This window comes from Gymnogyps californianus, chromosome 1 (genome assembly GCF_018139145.2).
Source record: "Gymnogyps californianus isolate 813 chromosome 1, ASM1813914v2, whole genome shotgun sequence".
NCBI lineage: Eukaryota > Metazoa > Chordata > Aves > Accipitriformes > Cathartidae > Gymnogyps > Gymnogyps californianus.
The window spans coordinates 211,722,548-211,747,686 of NC_059471.1; the positions used below are offsets into that span (position 1 = coordinate 211,722,548).

Consider the following 25,139-nt stretch of genomic DNA (forward strand, 5'->3'; position numbering starts at 1 on the left):
TTGGGTTGAATGTGCATAAAGAAAAGGCTTGGGAAATACAGAAACAGTGAACAGCAGTTTAATACATGCAGTGCAGTATCATGCATTTATTGGACATTTGATGTCATCATTAGTTCAGCAGTGTTTTTTCACAACGCTTGCAAGCGTACATGCCCTGATTCCACTCTGGAGTATGGAAAAAATGTAAGAGCCGCTCTTCTGACCTTATCATTTATGAAGAGGAGGAAAAAAATAGCTACCTGGACAGATCTGTGGCACCGTTTGCAGTGGGGAAGGGGTTTTGAAAACCAGAGTCTGGGCTAAAGAGCCTTTATCCTCCGTTACAAACACTATTTACACAGCTTTCACCCAACTGTGCAAAGTCGGACCAAAAAACCTGAACCAAGTTCTGATCTCCCACCGGTGAGATCTGTGATCCCCGGGGCCACAACACGCACACACAGACGCACACACACGCACACACACATGTGTCACAGAGACTGGACCACCCCGGCAGACAGGACGGGAAGGCAGGACCCAGCTGCAGGGATGCGGGGAAAACCGAAAGAGATTGTGTAAAACTTGCTGCTGGGCAAGAAATATGGAATGACTGATTTACCAGGGGAAACTCTGTTCATGCAACGTTTGTGAGCAGGTTGCTGTTTCCTCACTCAGCCATTGCTGACAGTGATTTGCCAACTAAACCTCCGCGCTTGGTTTTGATGCTGTTTTCCTTGGATACCGTAGTCTCCGTGTGTGTTTCCGCTTTTTGCTTGAATGAGTGTAACTCTTAGCATCAAGTTTCTGGTGCAAATAAGCGTGATAATGAAGGCAAAACTCCCTTCCCATGAATAATTTCTGGGATGCATTCAGGCCTCAATTCAGACAGATAAATACACATGGGAGCAAGAACGCAAGTAATCCCATTAAATGAGAATTTCCATATGCTGAAAGGAAGATACTACTGCACCTCGGGGCTCAGTCTAGAAACTGTTATTTTGCCAGTAGACGAATCCCCTGACTCTTTGGAAAGAGCAAAAGCAACAGGCTACAGTCTGCATGATCTTGTTGGCAAAGTCAATCTGGTGTTTTTATGCAGTGCTCACCCAGCGCTGCTCAGGGCTGGAGCTGTTATCACAGGGGGCAATAACAGCACAGGTTTCCCTACATCTGATCTAGTTAATGCCAAGTTCACATCAAAGGACAATATTGTCCCCACTCACCGATGGATGAAAGCTATCTGGCTTTCCCTGGGGGCTTGTTTCACTAAAAATAGGGTCACACTTAAGGAAGGGGCAGCCTTGGGGCCAGCTACCGCTGTATTTCTTGGGCACCTTGGAGGTCCATGCTCTGGTTTGCAGAGGGTTTGGGGAGAAAAGCCAGAGATCAGGGGCCGTGTTGGCTCCCAGGCCTGGGAAAAGCTTTGGACAAGCCCTGAAGTCCCTCAGGGCTGGGCAGGGGCCCAGAAGAAGAACTGGTTATAGAAAAAATACTGTCAATAGCCATGAAGGTATGGAGGACACATGCACAGCAGAAACCCCTATCTAATGCCTACTGCAGAACTATATGGAGATGTCTGCCAGTGGGCTGACACTCCTTTTTGTGGTTTGATTCATATCAGGAAAGAACCTCTATCATTGCTTGGTTTTATTTCGGCACCACAACCATAACAGACACACAAGGCATAGGTAAAATCCTACTTTTTTTTTCTGCGCCCACTACTCTGATGGCACCTGTACAATAGCAACCAGAACAGAAGAGATATCACCAGCGGAGTAACACAGTCTCAGGAAAGCATCTCTGCCAGGTTTTCCCCGTACTCCTACTTCCCCACTAGCCGTGCTGCAGGGCCAATATCCATTTCGTGCTGCAGAAGGGGTGATCCAGCAGAAAGTTAGGATGCACTGGGAATGAAGTCACATGCAAAATCAGCAGCAGAAGCCCCTGCCACTGCAATACTGACTTTCAGCTCGCAGAGTTCATGGGCAGCCTGTCCTCACAACTTCTTCTGCAGGTTAAGGGGCCAGCTGGAGGTTTTCTGGATTTTTTTTTGTTTTCCCAGCAAGAGCACTGCTGTTGGCATCAGAGATGGCCTCTGTGACTCTGGAGGTAAAAATCAACAATCAAAGCTGCAAGCAAAGAAAAAGAAGGGGAAGGAGCTGAGGAAAACAAGTTACAAAGGAAAAACACATCGGTGCCAGTAAAGTAAAGCAGAAAAGGGTAACAGACAGGTGAGTCCAGGCTGAAGTCCTCATGTAAGGAGCAAATCACACATTGTTTAGCAGGACGATCCATTGGGAAAGAGCCCAGAGGGATTTTTCTACCTGCTCCTTCGTGGCAAGGCCAGTTGGAGACTTTTTTTTGAATCTTGTACTTTGGGGCTACTAGCCCTTTCCCCACATGCACACATTATTTACTCCTGGTTTTGCATTCATTTGTGAGAGTGGCTGAGCAGAGGTGGATTGGGGCAGGGGAAGGACGCACAACGGCACTGGAGCATCCCCGGCAAGCGATGCTGGAGTGTTTGCTGTACCAGGCTGTGCTGCTGAGGGGCAAATGGCTCCAGCCCCCTCCATAAATCTGGCCTGGGTGCTGCTAAGTCATCCCAGTTAACAGATTTACCCAGATTTAAACTGAGAAGTTTTAATCAAGAGATACTTCAGGACTCAATGACAAGAGAGATCTCTAAGCATGTGGTGAACCCCCGGTCAGGTCTCCAGCTGTGTTTCACTGATACAAAAGAAGAGCTTCCCACCACCCAAGATTGTAGCAGAAAGAAACAATTTTGCTTTTAAGTGCTTCTGTTTCTTGTCTTAAGATCCCAGCCATTGATAGCAAGCCAAAGAGAATGACAATAAATTACACAACTACGGCAGAATATTACTTGCAGGAAGGAAACCAAATCACCCTAATTCCAAGTGCGGAAGGAAAGAACACCCCTTCCAACAAAAAAGAAGCATTCAAACAAGAAAGCATTCAGCAAGGAGGGGCAGCCAGCGTATGGGATCCCCCCAGCTGCAGGACAGCATGTCTGCCTTTGCTCCCATCACTGCTCTTTGTTTTGCAGATGGAAAACCATTTGCTTTTCTTTTTTTTCTGCAAGAAACGTTTGGATGCTGTATTTTGATTAGTGGCCTCAGCAACTACATCAAGTTCAAACCAGACCTCAGGTTTCAGAAGAGAAGGCAAAGAGGGAATGCTTGAGCCCTCATCTTTGAAACAACTGTACAAAGACAAAAATATTCCCTAACCAAATCCTGCTTTTCGTTGCTCATGTGTAAACGTGGGCAGCTCCACTGATGCTAAACTAGGAGACTGCCTATTTACATCCCTGCAACTGGGGCAGAATAGGGACAGCTGGGCTTATGAAATCATGGGGGTTCAAAATAACTTGAATTTCTTGGGATGGGAGTCTCTCCTAAACTAAAGCTTCCTTACTCAGGCTGGCAGAATGAGTTTAAACTGTATTATACTCATTTTCAGATACCTTTGCAGCAAGACATAAAGAGCTCCGAGGGTAAATGCCGATAAAGCTCTTCCTACTCTTTGTCAATGGGGCAGGAGTTATGGTGGCAATGGGCAGGGGATGGGGACAGGAGTGTGACTTGCAGCAAGGAGATCCCCTGCCCTTCGGTCTGCCCAAATCTCAGTCAGAAGTCCTCACCGGGGCAATTATATGGAGTTTTGCTACCAACCCCCACGAGACCAATATCTGGCATCTTTCCCAAAATGAGAAATTGAAGTTGAAGCCTTTCTGCATGAGCATCCATGCCAGCTGCAACACGGTGGAGGGCACCGGGGGCTCCCAGGGGCTCACTCAGATGTGCCACAGCCCTCCAAAAATGGGGAGCAGCTTAATACTGACGAAGCTAGAGATCTATCGGGTGCGACAGCTTTAAGTGCCACCAAAGGAGTGGCTATTTCAAACAGAGTCAGCGCTCACTGCCACCTGCTTTTCCAGCTTCTAGCATTCAAAGTACAATGGATGAAATCCCGGCTCTGCTGATTGAAGCCAACTGACTGAAGCTGAAGTAGGATTTTGACGTCTCAATGAAAAATACGTATCTTATGGCTTTTCCCAGCATGGTCACTACTACCTGATACATTCAGCTGTGTCTGTGACTGGCTTTCACAATTTCTTGTGCAGGATAAATGAAGCGAGCGTGGCAATAGAGCACGCTGCGGGGAATGGCTTGTGCCTCTGGCAGGGGATGGACCTGTCTGGGGTGCGAGAGGCTCACAGTGGCTGGGGAAGGGTGCCTGGCTGTGCCGCCTGCCTCCCTTCTCTTCTCCTCAAAGGAAAATCACAGCTGGGAATGGCGTAGAAGTAACCTGGAGCCCTTTGGCAAATCTGGGCAGATTTGCTCTCCTCTCTGTTTCAAGCTGCTTTAATGCACAGCTGCACAACAGTCATGGCGGCTGTTCCTCAACGATGCAGCAGCACACGGAGCCTGGGAAGTGCATGCATTTAGTAATTAAAAAAATGGAGAAATTGAACTTGCTTTTGTATGTGAGCTTCTGGGGAGGAAGGGGAAGCAGTGCCACCACTGTCCGTGCATGTGCCCATGCCTTTCAGCGAGGTCCTGCTTTCCCAGCTCAGTGCTCCTCGCCAGCCCTCAGCCAGAGCTAAGCGTGGTGGAGCAACACTACACTAGGTCCTGCACTTTGCACCCCAGAACCTGCCAGTGCTTCACAGAGGGGTGCAAGCATCACCCCTCTCCCTGGGGGTGAAACCCAGGCACGCAGCGATTAAGGTCCGAACTTGTCTATTTGGTTTTCAATACTCGGTGTTGGCCACTCTGGGAGGTGCTGAGCATCAGCAACGCCAGGCAAAGCCCCGAGGAGCTGCAGGTGCTCAGCACCTCTGGCACAGAGCCCTTGGACTGGATGGGAGGAGGCCGGTGAATTAAACGTCTTGCTCGAGGGCAGCACAGCGAGTCAGTGGCAGAGGATGACTACGACTCCCAGCTCCACATCTTCCTTTCTCTCTGCTCGTAACACACAGTGACTCAAAGGAGATAGATAAGATTTGCAGGATGAGACCATGCTCTGTCATTTCGTTTGCTCAGGTCTGGTCGGCTCCCGATCAGCACCGTGTATCTGCCTCTCCTCTGAAACAAGGGTGCTGCAGATCCCCAGCACTACAGGAATGAGGCCAAGGAGGAGCTGACTCCCAGCTGGTGGCAATTTAACTCTCGCCATGGCTTTCAAAGAAGAGGAGGGGAGGGAAAGCAGCAGTTTCTTAATCTGAGCAGTAACAGCTCTGCCAAAGCCAGACAGACTTGCAGTCCAATTTGAGGAGCGAGAAATGGCATGCCATTGAAATCCTCCCATGTTGCAAAGTTAACGTCAATTCCTACCTACAGAAATAGCCTATCCCCCAGCAAACTGGAAGGAGGGACATTACTGGAAGTACTTTTTAAAAGAAAAAAAAAATAATGCTCAGAAAAGTATCTCTATTTAAATAATCCAGTTGAGATGTTCGTAGTTAATGGAAAAAAAATACAACATATACTGTTACCTACACTGAGAAAAGAGTAAATCACTGGGGAAAAGAATGAGTGTTCATTAGTTAGAACATTGCTAGACTCACATATATATATATATATTTATATATATGTATATATATGTACAGCACCAGAGACTGTTAGATCCGTTCCCCCTGGAGTCATTGCAGTTTGTGATAAATGAAACATTTCAGAATTGCAGTATAAAATATGGCCATAAAAAATCTTCTTTCTTCTAGTCCTTCGCTGAGCGTGCACTGCAGGGTGGGATCGTGCAGAGGCAACCTGCCAGCCCAGCCGCCTGCCCGCTCCTCGCCGCCCCGGCTCTCACTTGCTCCCTGTGTGCACTGTGGTCACTGTGGTGGGTCTGGGTCTCCGGTCCCCTCCTACCGCAGAAACGCCTGAAGAAGCAGATGAAACAAAACTACAGAGAGTGGATGGAGACATACCTAAAAGGAAAGCCAGAAACAGAGTTAGAAATGTTATTTTTGGAGGCGGGAATGTGGGCAAAGCTGAATTTCTTTCGTAGCATGCTACAGAGCGGAGGGGACTGCAGCTGGAGACGGTGCTCCCGCTCTTCCCGCAGCGGTGGGTTGGCTGGGTACCTCCATGGGGCATGTTCTGCCCTCCTGGCCCACTGCCGTTCGCCTACTGCCACCACCAGCAGTTGCATACGCATGTCGCAATGAATAAATGTCCAGCTTTGGTACGTGTTCAACCAGACCGGTTCCACACTTCTGGGGCTGAAGACAAAGAGTTGTGGGATTCAAAAATCCCTCCAGCATTGTACTTGCTCAGAATAATTTTCCCCATGATCATGTTAAAGATGATTAAACTTCTTATCATGGCCATCTAGCTAAATGAACAGACTGCACCTGGACTAAAAAAATTTCCCCAGGCATCCTGCAAAGCTGCTGATAAAAAAGTACAGTGGGTCAAATTCATTGCTGAGTTCCAGTAAACCTAGAGGGAATGTAAATTTGTGTGACTTGGACATCATTCTAGCGACAGCTTATGTCGCTCCAGGTTTTGCTGGTATGTCTCCAGGACTTCCAGCTAAGAGATGTAGGTTGACGTAGGTTGAGTATCTGGACTCGAAATTTACCCAGCCAGTTCCTCTTGAACTAATCAAAGACTTCTGACAGATATTTTTTATGAAAAAAAAGGGTTTTTAGCTAAATTAAAATGTTTCTAGAAAGTGTCCACTTCCAGTGAACCCTCCACCACAGCTTTAAAAACCAAAGCCCTCCAAAGCATAACTCCTGAAAACCCAAAGTAGGCTGGGTTTTGAATGACAGATTCAAGATTTTGCTATTCCAGCACAACGTCAGCAGTTTCTATGGAAAGCATTAATGAAGAGAAACAAAATACACCCTTGCCAGAGCTTTCTGTGGATGAACTACCCCTCTCCCAGCAGTTGTTGAGACCCCAGAGGGGAGATCCTTAGACTTCGCTGGCATGTGCAGCTCTCCGTGCAGTTTGGCAGCCCTGTAGGCACTGATGTGCAAAGGTAGCTCCGGTGCGAGAAAAACTGCCAAACGGGGACCCAGCATGGTCACCTTGCTCTGACAAGATGCAAGCTCAGAGTGATTAGAAATACAGTTCATTTTTCCAGCCTGGTGAATAAAGGATGGATGAAATCTATATTAACAGATTCTCGGACTGGAGTTTGATATGGCCCCTTGACTACTCAGGATCTTTTTGATGCTTGTTATGACTTTTAACTACTTTTCCATGCTTCAAGGTGGCATTTCAACCTCAGGGATGACTATGCTGTACCTAGGCTCAGCCACATCCTGTTTCCCAGCAGCATTGACATTTGACACCTTGGCTTAACATTGCAATTTATCTATTACCTTAAAAATACAGAGATCTAGGTCCTGTAATTAATCTAGGCAGTCCAATCATGTCTAAACAGAATAAACCAGGCATGGACTGAGAATCAGGCCAATACACTTGAGAATTCCCAACTGATTCACTTAGAGTTTCCTGACAGGTAGCATAATCCAGCCTAATGCATCATCTCTGCTCTGCCCTAATACAGAAAACAGAATTAGGATGCAGTCTAACATAACCTATTCTCAGGCGAAGGCTGTATTTAATTGTCTTCAATGATGTGAAATTGCTGCATTTGAAACTATTTGGAGAGCTCATTAAATGTCTATTAATAGCATTAGGCAGTATTATATTTTGTAATGGTAGCACAGCTGTTTCATGTAACTTGCTGCATGGGATCTTTCTCGTGCAAGAAATCTGTCCCCAGAGAAAACCGCTGAGAAAGAAAGAGGCAGAACAGAGACCTCAGAGGTTTTCTTTTTCCCAACAGGAGGTATTTGGTGGAGTGCATTTGATATGTCAGCTCCCTCTTAATGTCACTCCTTGTATTTGCTGCTGGCGCTCCTCACTGGTTCTCTGGGGCTCCAGCATCTCCTAACTCTTTAATTAATTTCTTTGAGGAAGGGAAACTCTTCTGTATTGTTTGCCAAGGTGGACTTAACCTGGGTGCTTGGAAATCTTTCGATACTTTTCTGCCTCGTATTTCTGACATGAAAAAACTTGACCTATCTCAACACATCTGGTTTTATCCTTCATATCCTGGCTGACTTCTCCACCACTGTAAAATATAGTCGGATTCTGTACAGGGACCTGCTGGATTCTGTAGCAGTTAAACAATGTACTCAATGCTATTAATTAACACTGTTTGAGATTAATCAAATGGATGGATGGAGATTAATCACCCATCAGTTTAACAGCAAAGCATGCCATCAGATGCTCTAGACCTAACTGGGGTCCAGCTTAGCCATACTGCAGCGGGAACCAAAATAAAGGTGCGTTTCTCCCCTGTAAGGGGTTTTCTACATCGCTGCATTGCCAGTGCATGGTTGGAAGTGCTTTGCGGCCAGTCAGCGCTGCATTGCTCCTTTGCAGGTGCCAGATGTGTGCCAGGAGCACCGTGATGCTTTTTTGGCAGCAGCTGTAGGATTTGGCACTGGGCATTGCAAACAGCACTGGGCATGGATCCCCATCAGGCCCAGGATGCAGAGGGAAGGGGCTCTCCTGTGGCTCAGCCACAGCACAGGCTGGGAAAACCATCTCACACAGCATCCAGAAAGCAGATCCCACCGCAGCCGTGGGGGAAACCGTGCCCATGACAGCAAGAGACATCACAGCTTCCATACAGAGCCATGGGGACTGCGGCTGGTGGCATGTCCTTGTCAAGGAGCAGAGGTTGGCAGGCAGAGGTGACAGAGGCAGATAGTTCCATCCAAAATCCATCCTGAATAGTAGGTGCTTTTGGTTCCAGAATAGTGCGGGGTGTAGTCTAGAAATGACCACTTCAGTCCCCAGTGAAGTAAGCACTGACTTGCAATACCATAAGCTATTAGCGTTCCTTTTTGGTGCCGCACCTTAAAATAATATCCTCTAATTGTAAAGTCCACATCCCTCCATTTCGTGATATAAAAATCTCTACAGATAGACAGAAGGAAATAAAAGAAATGCTCAGAAGCCAGAGATTAAATAGGCTTCACTGCAAAGAATGCATTTCTGTCTTCCAAATGATCCCATGTCTCCTTCCCTGGCATTCAGAAAAAATATATAACCCAAGAATCTGACTCTATCGGGCAGCTTGCAAATCTCAATTGTAGCATGTAACAAACAAGGCAGCGGGCCAAGTCCTGTTGTGGTGTACAGAGCCTGAGTCCTGCTCAGACAAATGAGCTTCTTCGTACAGGAGCTTAATTTGGCCCAGGAAGAGAGAAGCTGGGTCAGACTGGCAGGATCAGTCTCCTCCATGGAAAATGGAAATGGAAAGTAAGCCAATTTTACAGAAAAATGTCTTATCATAATACTGGAAACTCAAACTTAAATAGTTTGAGTAAACTTTTGCAGTTTTCAACCAAATACAAAACTTTTATGCTGTGGGGGTCTGGGTCTTTTTCCCAAGCAAAAGCCCTTTTTCTCCACAAGAAACAGTGTTTTTCTCTCAAAAATGCACTGAGCTAAAACCTCATTTTTTTAGTGCATAAACTTTTCCAATTGAATCGTTATTTTTTTGGCCAGCTAAAAATGAAGGCCTCGGTCCCTTTTCAGTCCTTATTTTAAACAGCTGCTTGCACAAAGCCGAACCGACTGGCAGCGAGGACTGCAGCCTGGGGGTCAAGGAGAAAATGGGGATCCCGCGAATTTGCTCAGCTGCCGCAGCAGAAGCTTTCCCGGGATGCCGGCTACTCACAATCTTTCCGCGTGGCTGCGTCGGGAAGCGGTGCGGCGAGGCTGAGGGTGCTCGACACGCTGGCGCTCGCGCTGTCCAGGCTGCTGCCGAGGTGTAACCGTCTCATGTGTCGCACGACCGCTGTGGCATTAAATGCTTGCTGGAGAAAAAAAAAACAAGAAAGAAAGAAAGAACAAAAAAATTGGAGGAGGAAGGGTTACTTCTGCTCCTCTCCTGGCTGCTCAGAGTTGTCAGAAGTGAATGAGCCCATCAGCTTTTAAACTTTTCCCATTTTCTCATTTCTAATCTAGAAACAGCAACATCAAACCATACGCATTTCTGCCCTGTTCCTGCTCGCCGTTGTTCCTTCTAGCACTCAGCTGGGATGCGGCAGCCTACAACGAAAGCCATATTTGACATATCCTTCCCTGCACCAACACACAGGGTGTCCGCATTTCTTCACGTCCCCCGCGGTGCTGACCCCAACTCCACGTATAACCATGGGTGCTTTAGCTACGAGCAGCCTCAGCCCCATCTCTCACACTCGTTACATTTATATGCTTGGTTAGTAGCATCCTCTATAAAAGGCCCTGCAGGGCCATGTAACCTAAGTCTGGACCAACTATTTTGACCAAAATTTTGGGCCACAAGAGCACTAACATGCTGAAAGGGTGGCCATATGGCTGCCGCGTTAGCAGAGTGATGTGTCTAAGCGTCATCCCTGAGGACAGGTGACTTACTCTCCATTTGCTTTTTGCAAAGTTCTTCCGGATCTGAGCGCTGACCGACTCGTGGATGTTTTTGTTGAGTGCTGTATCACCAGCAATCCTGAAACAGATAGACAAGACAAATTTTAAGAGATCTTTTGCTCTCCTTGAATACTCTTTCATCTTCTCCTCAACAGAGAAGGCTGGTCCAAGGTGTGATTGCTCCTGCAGTGATGATGATTTCATTCACATGAGGGCTCAAACTTCCCACTGCCGTCTCTGCTGGCAGCAGTGGTGGAAAATCTGGGGCAATAAAAGCAAGCATAGATAAGGCTTGTAGGTCTGGCAGCTACAAAGAGGTACAACCTTATTTTGTTGGTGCGCAGCTGCTTTCTATCACCATTACAGCCCTAGATGAAAACATTCTACCTTTTTTTCTTTACGTCTAAAGAGTTAACATCAACAGGCTGAGACTACTTTTAGCCTCAGCCATGCAGCAGCTTCCAGAGCCACTCCAACCTGTCTGATTTCTGTTTGCACTGGAGATTTTCCTGCCACCCTGCAACGTACATAGCCATTCATCATGATTAATGTAGATTTACAGTAAAGCAGATACATGGACGCTCACTAAAGCAGCACAGGCTGCACAAATAGCTTAAGCTGAACAACACTCAACCTAAAAACTTGACTGATCTTGTGCATTTTCTTTAACAGATAAAGACACATTCAAAACTCCACTAAACACAATTATTTCAAGGGAATTTTATTGATTCATTTAACTCCTCAAGGCATGAGATCTGTTGGAAGAATAGGCACCATAGTGAACTGATGTTGGGCCTTGTGCTGGGGTAATTAGTGCTATCTAATGTAGGTGATACCAGGAAGAAAAGATTGCCTCCTATGTTGTATGGGATCTTTTCAGAAATCAATTTTTTAGTCACAGTGTAGAAAACCAACATCCATTAGCAATAAAAAATTATAAGGAGTTGAATAATCCCTCAGGCGCAGAGCCTCCCAGTCTGGAGACCTCCAGTAAAATAATCAGAAGGTCTGGGGGACTCAGTGGTCATCTAGTCCTTACCCCACCCCAGCTCTGTCAAAATAATTTTGACAGATATTTGGCTAACCGGTCTTTAAAGATCTCCAAAAGATGGAGACTCTTCAGGCAACCTATTCCAGTGCCCCACTATCTCCCAGAAGACATGGAAAACAGTTTATTCCCTTTGTCTTTGAAGCATCCTTTCACATATTTGAAGACTGTTATCATGTCTTCTCTCTGTCTTCTCTTCTCTAGACTAAACAAACTGATTCTTTCACTGTTTCTTCATAACTCATATTTTCTAATCCTCTGATCTAGTGAGCTGCTCTGGACTTTCTCCAACTAGTCCACATCTTCCTGAGAGGGCAGTACCCAAACTATTCGCTGTTTTCCAACTAAGGCAGCAGAATGGCAGCATTGCTTTGTGTTTCTTAAAAGATGAAACTCTGCTTACATACCCCAGCCTGCTGTTTCCATTTACGTGTCCCATGAATTGGAGACATTCCTTTCATTTTGCCCAGATCATTCCAAACTGTAACCCTGTTCTTCAAAGGATGTGCAGCTTTTTCTACCTTCGTGTCAATGGCACATCTAAGAAGTGCTCTCCAGGACCAGTCTTCTCCAAATTGCTCCCCTCCTTTCTGCTGGCAACACTGACCCAGGATGTCAGAGAGATGAGAGGAACTACTTGCTCTTGGAAGGAAGGTGAGGGACTAAACCCCCATCTCCCAAGAGTGGAGAGCCACCAATCCCATCCTGTTGCAACTGAGGTAATCAATATTGAGTTATTCAAGAGTACTGGAGCCAGCAGGATTGTGGGCAGGAAGGAGCAGGGTTCCCATTCAGGGTAGCCCACCTCCAACTGGGAAGGGCACTTGTCTGACCACCACTGCCACATAACCTCTATCTCAAGTAGAGAGAAGAACTGGTACCATGAGCAAAGCATGGCTCCCCAATGGCACCTGACATCCTGTCTTGGGTCCCTGTGCTGTTGATGGAGAAGGGGAGGTGTTTGACCGAGAACTAGAAGATGTTTAGATCTTCCTCTGAAGAGGATTCCTTCTGATCACCTCTCACACAAGTGGGTACAGATTCATCTCCACTCTCCTTGCACACCTCAGCCTTTTGGTGCTGACAGGCCCTAGCGGAGTTTCCGGTGGGAATGCAAACTGCTAGTCAGAGTCACTCCAAAATGTTATGAGCACTCTGCTCTGTCCAAGAACACCTCCTCGGTGAAGGCAGGTGCCCTCAACACATACCAGCTGGGAGCACTGACCGTCATACTACACATCTGCAGAAGAAAACTAAGCTGAACACTTAATATATAGACAGCTACAAGCCAAAGTATCCGTTCAGTAACTGATCAAAAAGACCAAGCTGCAAAGAGCAAATTTACTTACATTTGCAAAGAACATTTTTCCTCCAAAGCTAATGAAGCATTTCGCTTTATGAACAAGTTTGTTAACAAGCTGTATAAGCACAGATCATGTTTCCCACTTGTCAAATTTTATTTTGGAAACATGGGCAGAACAAGTTCTTGGGGTATGATACCCTTGCCAGCTCTTCCAGAAGATCTTTCCTGCCAGTCTCCACAAAGACTTGCAAATGCATTTTTGCTATATGAAACTTTTCATCAGGCGTGTAGCTCAAACACAGGCTATATATTTTTTTGAGTTTAGGGATAATTTTCTGAAATGCTGGCGGTTTCAATAAGAAACTGCTGGTTCCGATAGTTCACAAACTGTCTTCTACCACCACTAACTCTGTGTTCACTATACAATACTCTTCATTCCAGAAAAAAAGTCTTGGTATTTGTGTGTTTCCCAAATAGGCAGAATAATACTTGTTTACTTCACAAGGGGATGGACAGACACGCTGTGAAGCCCTCAGATGCTACAGTGGTGGGGACCATCCTACGTCTAAGGTCTCTTCAGCAGCATTAGCACCTTGGAGATGCTACTTTTTAATCAGAGCGAAATAACAGTAGTGCTGGGGCTAATTTAGCGCAGCCGGATCCGTTCAAACACGTGCTGGTATGCCAAAGAGTGTGGCTCAAAACGCAGCCCCAGCTGCCAAAGCCGGGTGTGGGATCGTTCGCCAAGCTGCCTCTGAAGAACTATCCTGTTAATGGTGAAATACTGTAACATGAGGACTGTGCTTTTCTACTGTATTTTACACTTGGAGGATCTTGAAACCTTTATAAAATACTCAGGGTGTTATAGTGTTTATAGTATAGTTTTACTTCTAGGAAAACAAAAGAAATGTTAACATCCATTCGCTGTTGGTGTTTTGCTGGAGATGTAGTGGTTTAAGGACACACACAAGAGAAGTAGAGGTGAGCAGGTAGAAGTCATATCTTTTATACAATCAACGGTAGAGTTTGAAAAATGAGATAAGCTTTTGGGCACAGAAACCTACCCCGAGGTGGGTAGCATGAGCATCATCACATCTATACTGAATGTATTTAATCACGAACTTTAGTTCCCATGCTGAGAAGATAATGCATGAAATTTAATAGAGATACTGGTTTTAGAGCACATTATAATCACCCTTCCACCTTTCCCTAACTCTCCAAGTCCACAGGCTATAAACCATCTTGCTTTTCCTTTTAGGACACAAATACCTTAGCATCTTTCTTTCTTCCTCCCTCCCCTGCACAACATACCATTCTCCTACAGGAATCAACTCCATTTTCCCTGAGAAACAGCCATCTTCTGTTTCAGAGATGATCAAACTGATGCATATCTAGTCAAACCCTGAGCAATAATTCTTGGCTTTGCAGTTAACTTTGAAGTTAACTGTGTTAGCACTGAAGCTTGTTTTTACCAACTATACCAGTTGGCCCAGTAAAAGATATTACTTCTACCTACCACACACGTATACAAAAAGAAAATTAAACAAATCTGAATAGTGCATGCTCTGTTATCATGCTGAGCATCACCTAGAACCGAGTAAGGACTGATTAGTCTAACTGGAACCTGGCTTTTCTCTTGGGGTCCCTGTTTTGCAGCACCTGAAAGCAGCTACATCCTAACAGTGGTTTGGGGAACTTGGTGCTGAAGCTGGTCTTACATCCAGTTGTAAATATATAAGTGTCTCAACACATGGAATTGGATACCAAGGGCCACAATCTGGCGACTCTCCATCACAAATACTTCCACTGAAGCTAAGAAGGGTATTTCTCATGAATAACCATAACAAATCTAGCCCTGCACATGAGAGGAATCTAATCTAATGATCAAATATTATTTCATAGTATCTAATTTATTTTAGCTTTCTATCTGGGTTCAAAGCTATCACAGCAATTTATCTGGCCATACCACTTCTAAGCTTTGAGAGGAACCTCCAACAAAGACAAAAACAGTAAATTTCCTTTTGGACGGTTCTTTGTTAGCATACTGCAAGCATATGTCTCTCGCATCCTCCCTGCCCACGATGGCAGGCAGAGTCTTTCATCTGCCATTATTTTCTGAACCGTCGTACTGAAGGCAGCCAACTCAAACGCTGTGCTGGCCAAACTGCTTGGAAATACTCTTGAGTATGATGACAGGAAACATGGAGTTAGCTGTAATGGATAATGCTGAAGGATCATAACTCTTCTATACATACACACACACACACATATATATACACACACATACACACATGCATGCGTATAAATATACACACGCACATACTGTATCAGTGATGCTCCAAAATAAATAGAGTGCAGGGATGAACTTGATAAGAGCTTGATTTAATGTTGTAAACATCAGCAGTTCCCTTCAGGGAGCCCTTTTCACACTTCAAACAACATTGTCTGAGAACTGAGCTCTTTGTAAACCATGTCCTTTCCCTGGGTGGAAATTATTATCTGGCTCGTGCTCTCTGGCACATAATAAACACTCAGGGTCATGGTCACAATTTGCAGAGGCTCAATCCTTGCCAAAGCTTTGCGATTCTTCGGCATAGGCGGGGATGGACGTCGGCACGTCCCAAGTATCCGCTCTCCCTCTGCACGGTGGGGAAAGGCAAGGGCCACACTCGTACCCGCGGACACAGGTGTCCAATTTAGGTGCCACAACCTACTTCTCCCCTATACAGTCTATACAGGGAGGCGATACATACATCATCCTTTAATTTAGATGTCCTAAGTTGCCTTCGATGCTATAACCGGCTTCAGCACACAGCTCTAAATCCCATTTAAGGTCACTCGGGTAATGCGTGACAGAGCAAATAAATTCACGGCATGCCTTCCAATTCCTATACTAGCTTCCTAACCTTCTCCTCGCCCTCTGAGGACTGTTTTCTTTCCCTCTGACCCGAGCCTGGAGGCTGAATTTGGGGCTGCAGAACCCAGCTTGACCTGACGGGGAGCGCACTGTGAACTTATAGCTGGAAAAAACACGTCCTCGGGTTTCTGCTGCTCGCCCTTAATCACTGCAGCCTGAGCGACTGCCCTAAACAGGATGTGGGTTCTGACATGGCAATATATTCAATAAACTTAATTGCTGTCATTAATACGAGCTAGGGAAACATTAAAATGTATCTAGCTGCAGCAAAATTACCCCACTCTTTTGTTACCTTCATTTTCCACGTCCTTTTCGAAAAGTCACAGTGGAACAACTAAGCAGAACATTGCACCTTTGCAACACACCATAAACAGTGCAAACCTCAGTGAAAGATAAGTTATAAAATAAATAACTTTTCCAACGGAAAGCATAAGTCACCTGTATATTAAACTGGAGAAATCTGTATAAATGGACAGATTATACAGGCTGGGGTGTAATCATTATACCAACGAGTCTTACATATTGTACTGTTTCAGCTACCATACTTCACTGCAATTATTAGCCTCCTTTTCTGCCAACTCTGAGTTTAACATACCGTCCCCCTGCCAAGGCCATTTGATTATAAATAGCAAAACATCACGTAAATGCAGGCATGTGGGGAGCAGATACAGCACAGAAAAGTGGGCCATTGGGAAGAAGTATTTACTTTTTTTAGGGTCTGATCCTGTACAAACATTTAATCATGTGAATAGCTGGCTATTCTAGAGCAGTTTCCCGCAATTCAAAGAGATTATTAACCTTAAAGGCACAAATGTAATATCTTGCAAGATCCAGTTCTTGCAAGCCTTGTTTGGAATTTTTTAATAAAAACACGGTAATTAAAATAAGAGGTATATTTTGGAATCAGTTTGTTCTTCACAAATGTTATATATTGAAACAACAAAATCTCATGGCCAGGTAGCCATCTCATGCACAGTTAACTGTTTTTATCACAATCAGATTATAACGTATATGTTAAGTACTCATGGTTTGATAGATTTCTTCCTAATTTGTGGCCGATCCCAATGATCTGGTACTGCAGGGGCAGATTTCACAGGAGGAAGAAAAAGGGAAAGCTGGAAAATGTCACTACATGGAGCCACTTCATTGTATATATTAATTATCTACCATTTGCACAGCACCAGTAACTTGGGTATGGGTACCAAGTTAGGTATCTGTATGTACCTAAGTTAGGTGGTATGGGATGCCCCCGTTATAAAAGGCATGGTACCCTCTCTCTGTTGGCTGAACATGTGCACCCTTATCTCCAACTGCTGCAACACTGAATGCAATCACGAGAGAGAGGAACTCAAGCCTGGACTTGTTGGAAACTTAAAAATACCCAGGCTGAGAGAAGGACACAGCTGACGATTTGAGAGAAAGCACAGAGCTCTCCTCCTCCTCCACCAAAAAGGCCTTCCCCTCCTTCAAAGGGGAGGGGAGGATGTCATTGCAACAGATATAATGGCTAGAATGAGAAAAGAAGCAGTAAAAACCTCATTATCTCCTGGCGTAAGCAATCTGGGTGGAAAATGCTTCTTGAGCAATGGCTTGGCAAAAGGAGATCCTATCACTAACTCTGAAATAACAGATAATATCCGCGTGAGTAGCCTTGATTATCCAAAAAGGCATTTATCACTACAGGATCCAAACCCCCCAAAAAAATCACTGCACCGCTCTCCAGAGAGGTCCATAACTGCAACACTTATGTTACAGGAAGCTTTTCAGAGCAAGGGGGAATGAGACATCGAGTTTTGCTCAAGAGTATGCCGGGGAGGACAGAGGCAGATCTGAAGCCATATCTTTGGAAACGTCCATGCTTTGTTTTCACTGTACAACTGTCCTTCTGTAATTCACTGGCACATACTGTTTCTATGTCGAAGGGAGGTGGATTTGGGATGTGGGGTGGAAACATGGTAAATATTTTAAGCCTCCCTACTGCAGTGCCATTTGCGTGTCTGACATTTCAAAAGCTGACCCTGAGCTGTGCTTTACATGGCTGGGAGGTAGCCCTACAAATGAACCACTGCCTTGCAAAGTCAGCCTGGCAGAAGAAGACCCCCTGCCACAGAAATGGGGGAAAACCCTTTTTGGGGGGTTGTTTTTAAATGGAAGATTGGATTCTGTAGAAAATATCAAAAATTATGGAGCAGTCTGTGAGTTTCCATTGGCCCCTGGCCATGACATGCAAAAGAAAAAAAGAAAAAAAAAGAGTATGAAAACACTTTTTATCATTTTGTTCCTTTAGGAGGGCCCAGAAGCTGTGTGTGTTGCAAGTGCCACGTTTCTTTGTTGCACTCCAGCAACCAACACAGATGTAATGGGGCCAAGAGCTGGATGCTTACGTTTTGTGTATCTTGGATGTAAGGCTTTGGAAAATCTGCCTCTGAGTTATACAAATGGTCACCTCATTCTCTGCTGGGAGTTGCATTCCCATTGTTTATTTTGTATTTCTAATATTGACTTTTGTAACTTGTTTAATTTCCTGAGGCTCAGGTCAGTATCATTTAGAAATGTTGGGTTTTTTTTTTTTTTCATATCATGAAAGCTGGATTTCATTTCCCAAATTTCCTTTTTGTCACACAGACAACACAGTTATTGATGGGACATTGGAAAAAGGGCAGGCCCAGGTCTTGGCTTCTTCTCATCTCTCATTTGTATTGATGCCAGCCACTGATGCAGCTAAAAACCATCCGTAAACTGTTTCTCATTGTCATTGGCACGGGGGATGAAAAGCAAGAACCTTGCTTTTCTCAATGATTTACATTGCCTTCTGCTTCCCAAGCCTTTCCTAAAACTTTTTAATTGTAAAGGCTGAGCCTCAATCTTATCTTCAGCCTAATTTGTAATCACAGCGACAATCTGCAGTCCGACATTGGTATATCATTCCCACTATGAAGAAATCAGTGCCATTTCACTGTATTTCTACCACTTATGTAGTCATAACTTACTGAGCGCCTTCATGAGTGACAAATCGTTAATTAATGATGGGGGTAATTCATCAGCAAGCCAGAATGGTAAAAACCTTTAAAAGGATTTACTTTCCATCTAGTCCCAGGACTGAAAGCAGCAATGAGATGAAGCAAACCAGTGAGTGTCAGAGAGAGAAGCATAAACCCCTTGAAGCCAAACTTCAGTATTTGTTCTAGAGCTACAGCCATTAAGTTTTACTCCGCTTTGAAATTTAATATGATTTTAAGCTGAGTACCAAGTTCTGTCCCTTCACGGCTGGAAAGGTTGAGGAGTGTGTCCAAAACCCATACCTGCTGAGGAAGCAGAGATGACCAGAGCCCCACTGATAAAGCTCCCCAGCCTCAGAGGGATGCAGACTCCATCCTCCGAACGAACGTCTCCGAATCCCAGCAGAAAGCAGTGCTACCTTAAAACTCACTGACAACTTCTATGCCCACGCTTTTCTTACCATGTGTTTTATACTCAACTACACTACTCGAGGCTGATCCCTGGGCTCAAATTGCATCAGCAGGATGGTTTTGCAGTCCATCAAGCTGTTGAGCTAGTTATGACACTGGCCCCGTTGCTTTTCTGAGGGGCTATGGACACTAAGGAAAACCTGTTTCCCTGCAAATGCACAGCCTAATGCTCTTATCCAGCCAGTGCTCCAGAAACTGCAAAAGGAAATGGTATTTGTCGTAATTGTGATAGCATAAAACCACAGTCTAATGCACACCTGGGGTGAAAATGTAATGCCATTGACTCCTTTCTGTTGCAGCTTTTATAACAACCAAAATAATGTCTCGCTTCGTATATAATGATCGCTGCCCTAAAAGACTTACATCCAGAGCCCATTTGCGGGTGCAGCTGGTAGTGTGGGGTGATGCTCAGTCACTCAGGGTTGGTCAAAAGTACATGAGCCACTCTTGTTTCAGCTACATAATCCTTGGGTAACGTTGGTGAAGTCATCCATGTGCAAAGGCATCATCTAATTTAAAGCACTTAACAGAGGTCTAAATTACAAATATGGTCAGAACAGGTACTTTTCTGTAGTCACTGCAGAGAGAGAGCATTGCTGTAGCCAATTCAGACTCAGCTTATCCCTCTCTAGGGTTTCCTATCTCTTCCATTCAACAAGAGAGGATAAACAGCATGTGAAACCAGCTCCTTACCGCAAGCAGGAGGGGGACTATCATCTGTGAAGCACAGATGAGGACTTCCTACTTCATGGGATGCTCTTAGGTGCTCTGATATTACTTTGGCAAGGACCTCACGAGCAGGTTGATACCCAGCTTTCTGCACACCTGCAGAATTTGACTTTTTGCCCCAAAATATGATTTTTGGGTTCAATCATTTTGGCATATCCCACTGCTGCACTGCAGTCAACATACATAATTCAGCATTTCACTGAATCCTTACACAGATACCCAACAGGTTGGTGCGTGAGATTAAAGTCCATCATGGTTTTCCAGGAAAAGCTGGAGGACAAAGGCGGGGGTTGTAAGAATAAAAGCACAGCATTATTTAGTAGAGGTTAGTATACTATGTGACAGAAAAACCACTTCCACCCATGAATGTAAAACGATGCTCTCTGTCCTGAGGGTTTCACACAGCAGTGACTGTTGCTTACCAAGGGTGCCGCGCTGCTTGCTCACAGGTGTATCTTTTATTAGGGTCCTTCTCCATCAAATTCCGAATGAAGTCTTTAGCTGTAAAAAAAAGAGAGAATAATTTAAAGCAATAGGGTTGATGTCCAGTTCTGCTGCTGGATGATCAGCCAACATCATTGATCAGGCTACCAAGTACTATCTGGCCACAGCACCAGAAAACGGCCCTGGGTCATTTGTCATTCATTAGAATAGATATAACCAAAGTGACTTAGGACCAAATCTATTTAGTATGGCAGATAAAACCTGAAGGCGTCTACTCCTGCAGGTATATTTAGGAGTGGGATGGATAATTCAGAGTCAGCAGAGTACAAGTCTGCCAGCTCCCGGCTCCATGGTCAGCCAAGTGCTTCTGACCATCTTAGTGGTCTGAATATGGCCACATCTGTTGGAGATGCTGGTAAACTGAGTGGGAAAGGCAAGGAGGAGGTCAGATGCCACAGTAAGAGGAGCTTCTCATTACTCACTCCAAGCAATTGCACACATGGGCAGCTGTGAGGACGTGTTGCGTATTTAAAAACAAATTACTGAGGAAAATTGACTCCCTTGAGCATGAGGTAGTGTGTTTTTAATCAACACTATAATGGAAGGAAGGGAGATCGCAACATGGCGTGCATCCAGTAGTTTCAGGAGAGAGTAGCTGAAGGAGCCACAGCAAAGCCAAATATGGCAGGAAAATCTTTGTGCTGATTTAGGTCATGGACTTTCCCCCAAAATGCAAAGGGGTCTGCCAGCAGACCTTCATATTTTCTCCGAAAACCCTTATGGGCTTAAAAAAAAGTCTCATCACATATATTTTTAAGCAATCCATCACAATGATATCTGGACCACAGATGTAAGCAGCATGAAATGTTGTTCTATGTGGAGATAACAGGATATATAATCATCTTTAAAATAAAACACTTATTTTTACATCTCCCCTGACTTCATCAGTAGTACTAATGAATCAGAAAACTGCATTTCTAGGGATATTTTTGTATGGTAAATTTTTCCTAGAATTCATTTCGTCTGCATGAAATGGCAGACATTCCCCTGGGTTGGACAGAGCAAGGACACTGAGTTTGCGTGACCTCTTGGAGACCACAGAGCGCGTCAGTGGCACATGCAGGGTGCAATGCTGAACATGCCTCTGCTGTCACCTATAGACACTGGTGTTGGCAGACCATGAGCCATGCTGGAGCCAGAAGCCTTTAGGCATGTTTGCCTGTAATAGGTTGGTGTATCTGCCTCTCTGCCAGACTGACTAGAGCAGGGACAGGCAGGCACTATGGGTTAAATGTCTTCTGCACTGGGTGGGGAACTGGGTGAGCATATGGGCAGCTATCTGGATCCGACCAGGCGGACAGTACTCCCAGTTTCTGAATCTGCTTACCTGCCTCATTTGGAAGCCATTAATTTCTTGGGGTTTTTGCTGTATACACTGCAGACTCGCTTCAGACCTGCAGTGAAGTGTCAGTAACAGAGCCAAACTAGTTTGCCACCTTATTATTAATGACACATAAACCATCTGCTTTTTATTTGGATATCATGGAAAAATTAAACTGCTTTGTCGTCTTGGGACAGTCTTCTGCTATCTTCATCTTCTGTTCCAGCTGCATTTTAGTGCTTTGTGTGTGGCTGGACAAAATGGTACTTAACTTGCTCTCCTGCAGAAATAAACTCCCATAACTGTTTGAGCTGAAAGAAATGCACATGCCCAATGGTTTTCATTTAAAAGGAGCTCTGCACGTGATGGAGGGTGCATTCTCATGCCCAGAGGATGATATCTGCAACAGGCATGCATGCATGCAGGGTTGTTGCAATTAAATGAGCAGTAGCTTCTTACCAGACTCGGAGATGTCATCCCAATATGGAGAGTCAAACTCATACTCCGCCTTAAGGATCTGCTCGAAGAGTTTGGAGTCGTTTTCATCATAGAAAGGGGGATACCCACAGAGCCTAATGGAGAACAAGAAAAGAGAGATGTGACCCTCGGACCTGTCTCTGCCAAGAAGGTGAGAAAGAGGGAGGGAGAAGAAGGAGAAACTCTTGTTTAAGACTTGCCCCAATAAGTTTTCAAGCACGCAAGCCCTACCATGAGAGAAGTTTGTTCAAGGACATGTAAACCCCCTTCTGAAGATTGGCACCATCCTGGACAAAGAGGAATTCTGCATGGAAACCTAGTGCTGTTGATCCTACACTGACTCATGCAGATATCCTGGCCTCCTTCTGCATGTTTTTGGGTGTTTAGCCAGAGGAATAGTTTTATTACACAGCCATGAGCCCTTCCATCCTCTCCTATACATGTGGTAAGAGGAGCTTTCATGAGCTACACCGTACATCCACAGAGCACCAGTCCCCCTCATCCCTCAGCACAACCATTCCCCATCCAGGAGTCTTCTCCATACTGGCTTCACTGCTCTGACTGTCCTTCTGGACTGTTCTCACCCAATACCTTACACAAGCCACTTTTACACTGGCTTTATTCTCTCCTAGATGGCGGAGAGGCAGTTCAGTGGCAGGCAGACATACAAGTACAGCAGAGCCTTGGGAACCAGGGACACACAAGAGGTGACGACACCTACCCAGCCACCTGCATGGCATCAGGACGGGCTTTGAGCACAACTTGTAGTCTCTACATTGTGCAAGAGACCGTAGCTGTATAGGAAGGTTTGTTGTACAACTGGGGAGCCACCAGCGACCTGCATGGACCTCTTCTCCAGCACAACAGGGAGGAAGAGCTGGTGCAAAGCGGGACAAGGAGCCTCACAGAGCTATCAGGCAGAGGGCAGGATGCATCTGTAGGTTGTGCTGGGCTCTGCGTCCCCAGGCACAACGAGGAGGATGTCTGGGAGTCACTCCACCTCTGCAGCAGAGCCTGCACGGGCTGCACATGGACCTGCCGCTGCTGCGGAGACACACAGAGAGCCTCTCCCTTTCTCACTTCTGCAAGTGATTTTGCTGCCCACATCAAACTGCCTACCTTGCCTAAGGCTAACAACAGTCCTGTCCTGGTTTTCAGTATTTATAATCAGACTTCTTAGAAAACCTAGCCCCAGGACAAGCAGGACATTGAACACGATTTGCCTAGTTTGAGCTAAAACACTCAGGGTGCACCCTCCCAGTGCTGCAGACAGCAGGATAGCCATTCTGCTGAGGCAGGGCTCCTCCAGCCCTGCAGATGCTGGGCATGGGAAAAACCACATTTGGCAGTGCATTAAGCAAATGCAGTGACAAAACTCGTGTGTCAGAGATCCCTCACGTCCAGCCGATGCTGCATGCAGTAGTCTGTCCCTCTGTGCAGACATGCTGGCAAAGATACCCCTTCTTCAGGTTTTAATACCGATGTTGCAAAATGTCAGATTTACCTCTGAGGCTGGTCCAAGGTTTTAGCAAATCCATCCTGCTCACAGTTAAACAGACCTTCTTGTCTCTGTTGTCTCTGTATAGAGACGTCCCATTTTTTTCCTCTTATCTCTAGTCTGTGGTGTAAATTATTCTTTCACATACTTCACCGATATTGAAATGATCTTCTTCCTACATTTTTCTTAAACCCTGAGTCAATCAACCTCAATAAAGCATTTAATTGGAGAGAGCCAAACATTATAAACAGACTGAAGATCTAGCTGAAACACTACACTGTAGCAACAACAGAGCAAGGGGGGGAACTGTAAGAAATGAAATACTCAAGTTATTTATAACCCAAAGCCAGCTGGCTGCCCTGGAGGTTGTTTGAACCAACTCAACACTTGAGGTTGAAAGGAGCAATGTTTTGTTAGCTCTGAAAAGCCAGTGTGCTTGATAAATAATTTAAACGCTGAGATGTTATCTGCGTCAGATCCATATTGACCTGGAAGAACTCTACTGAAATTTGCAGCATTATAATGAATTCACTGTGGTTCAACTGAATCAGAAATCTCCCTCTTTATCTTGCAAAGCAGATGAGGCAGTCCTCATTTGTGTCCCACTGGAGGACTGCCATTATCAAAAGCAAGTAAGATAACCTCATGCCAGACAAACATTTATGTTACAGAGCAGGACTGCATACCTACTTAACGGGCACGTGCTTGTGTATGGGGCTTGATGCAGCAACTCTTACGTGAAACCCAGCGGTGGAAGTGGCGTATGAGAAGGATCATTAAAAATGGTCCATTTAAGCAAACCCCCAAAAGCCACTATGCACCTGGATGATGGAGGAAAAACATCTGATAACTGAATGCAGAAACTGGATCCACTACCAGAATCCAGCTTTACATGTATCTATGAAGAACATTTATATAACTTGCTTTAATGTAACAAATATCAGCGCTTATGTCCCACAGTCTTGTGGGGGGGTGCACACGAACTGATTTTCACCTTCCTCCTCTTTTGTCACAACCCTCAAGATTTTGGGTGCTTTACTGAGGGGTTTGGAAAGGCTGGAGTTGACAGCACCAGCACTGCAACTGTTAGGATGGCCACTGAGGTAGAGATGTCCAGGCTGGAGGAAAACTGCTCCTCCAAAGGCACTCGGAGCCATCGCTCTGTCCCTCTTCCCTGGGGGATATATTGGGCTCTGTATAAGAAGCCTGACAACCCTTCATTAATTTCTTGCCTTCCTCAGCACTTTCCTTAAACAAAACCAAGCTGCTCTGATAAAACATTTTAGGGCGAGCAGACAACACTGCGCATGCTGAGGCACTGGCAGGCTGCTCCGGAGAGAGAAATAACTCTCTTAAAATGTGCACTGTACTAATTACCTTGGCAAAGGTACAAGAGCACAAGTTAGGGCTGCTGTGATTTATAC

The 25,139-nt window shown here is 45.2% G+C and overlaps 1 protein-coding gene across 2 annotated transcripts in view; it reads right to left on the minus strand.

The window, feature by feature from the left end:
• Window positions 1–1,000: 1,000 nt before the first annotated feature.
• CAMK1D (calcium/calmodulin dependent protein kinase ID) overlaps window positions 1,001–25,139 on the minus strand; it is a 230,884-nt gene continuing 206,745 nt past the window's right edge. Inside the window, exons 7-11 of one of the 2 annotated variants that reach the window (XM_050900482.1) lie at window positions 22,200–22,312; window positions 20,338–20,416; window positions 10,440–10,527; window positions 9,721–9,859; window positions 1,001–2,082 (exon numbers count right to left, since the gene is read on the minus strand). In XM_050900482.1, coding sequence (XP_050756439.1) covers window positions 2,081–2,082; window positions 9,721–9,859; window positions 10,440–10,527; window positions 20,338–20,416; window positions 22,200–22,312 — 421 coding nt within the window. In that variant the 3' untranslated portion in view covers window positions 1,001–2,080. Of the gene's footprint in view, window positions 2,083–5,629; window positions 5,936–9,720; window positions 9,860–10,439; window positions 10,528–20,337; window positions 20,417–22,199; window positions 22,313–25,139 lie in introns of those variants that run through there. The other variant, XM_050900475.1, reaches the window with a different exon arrangement.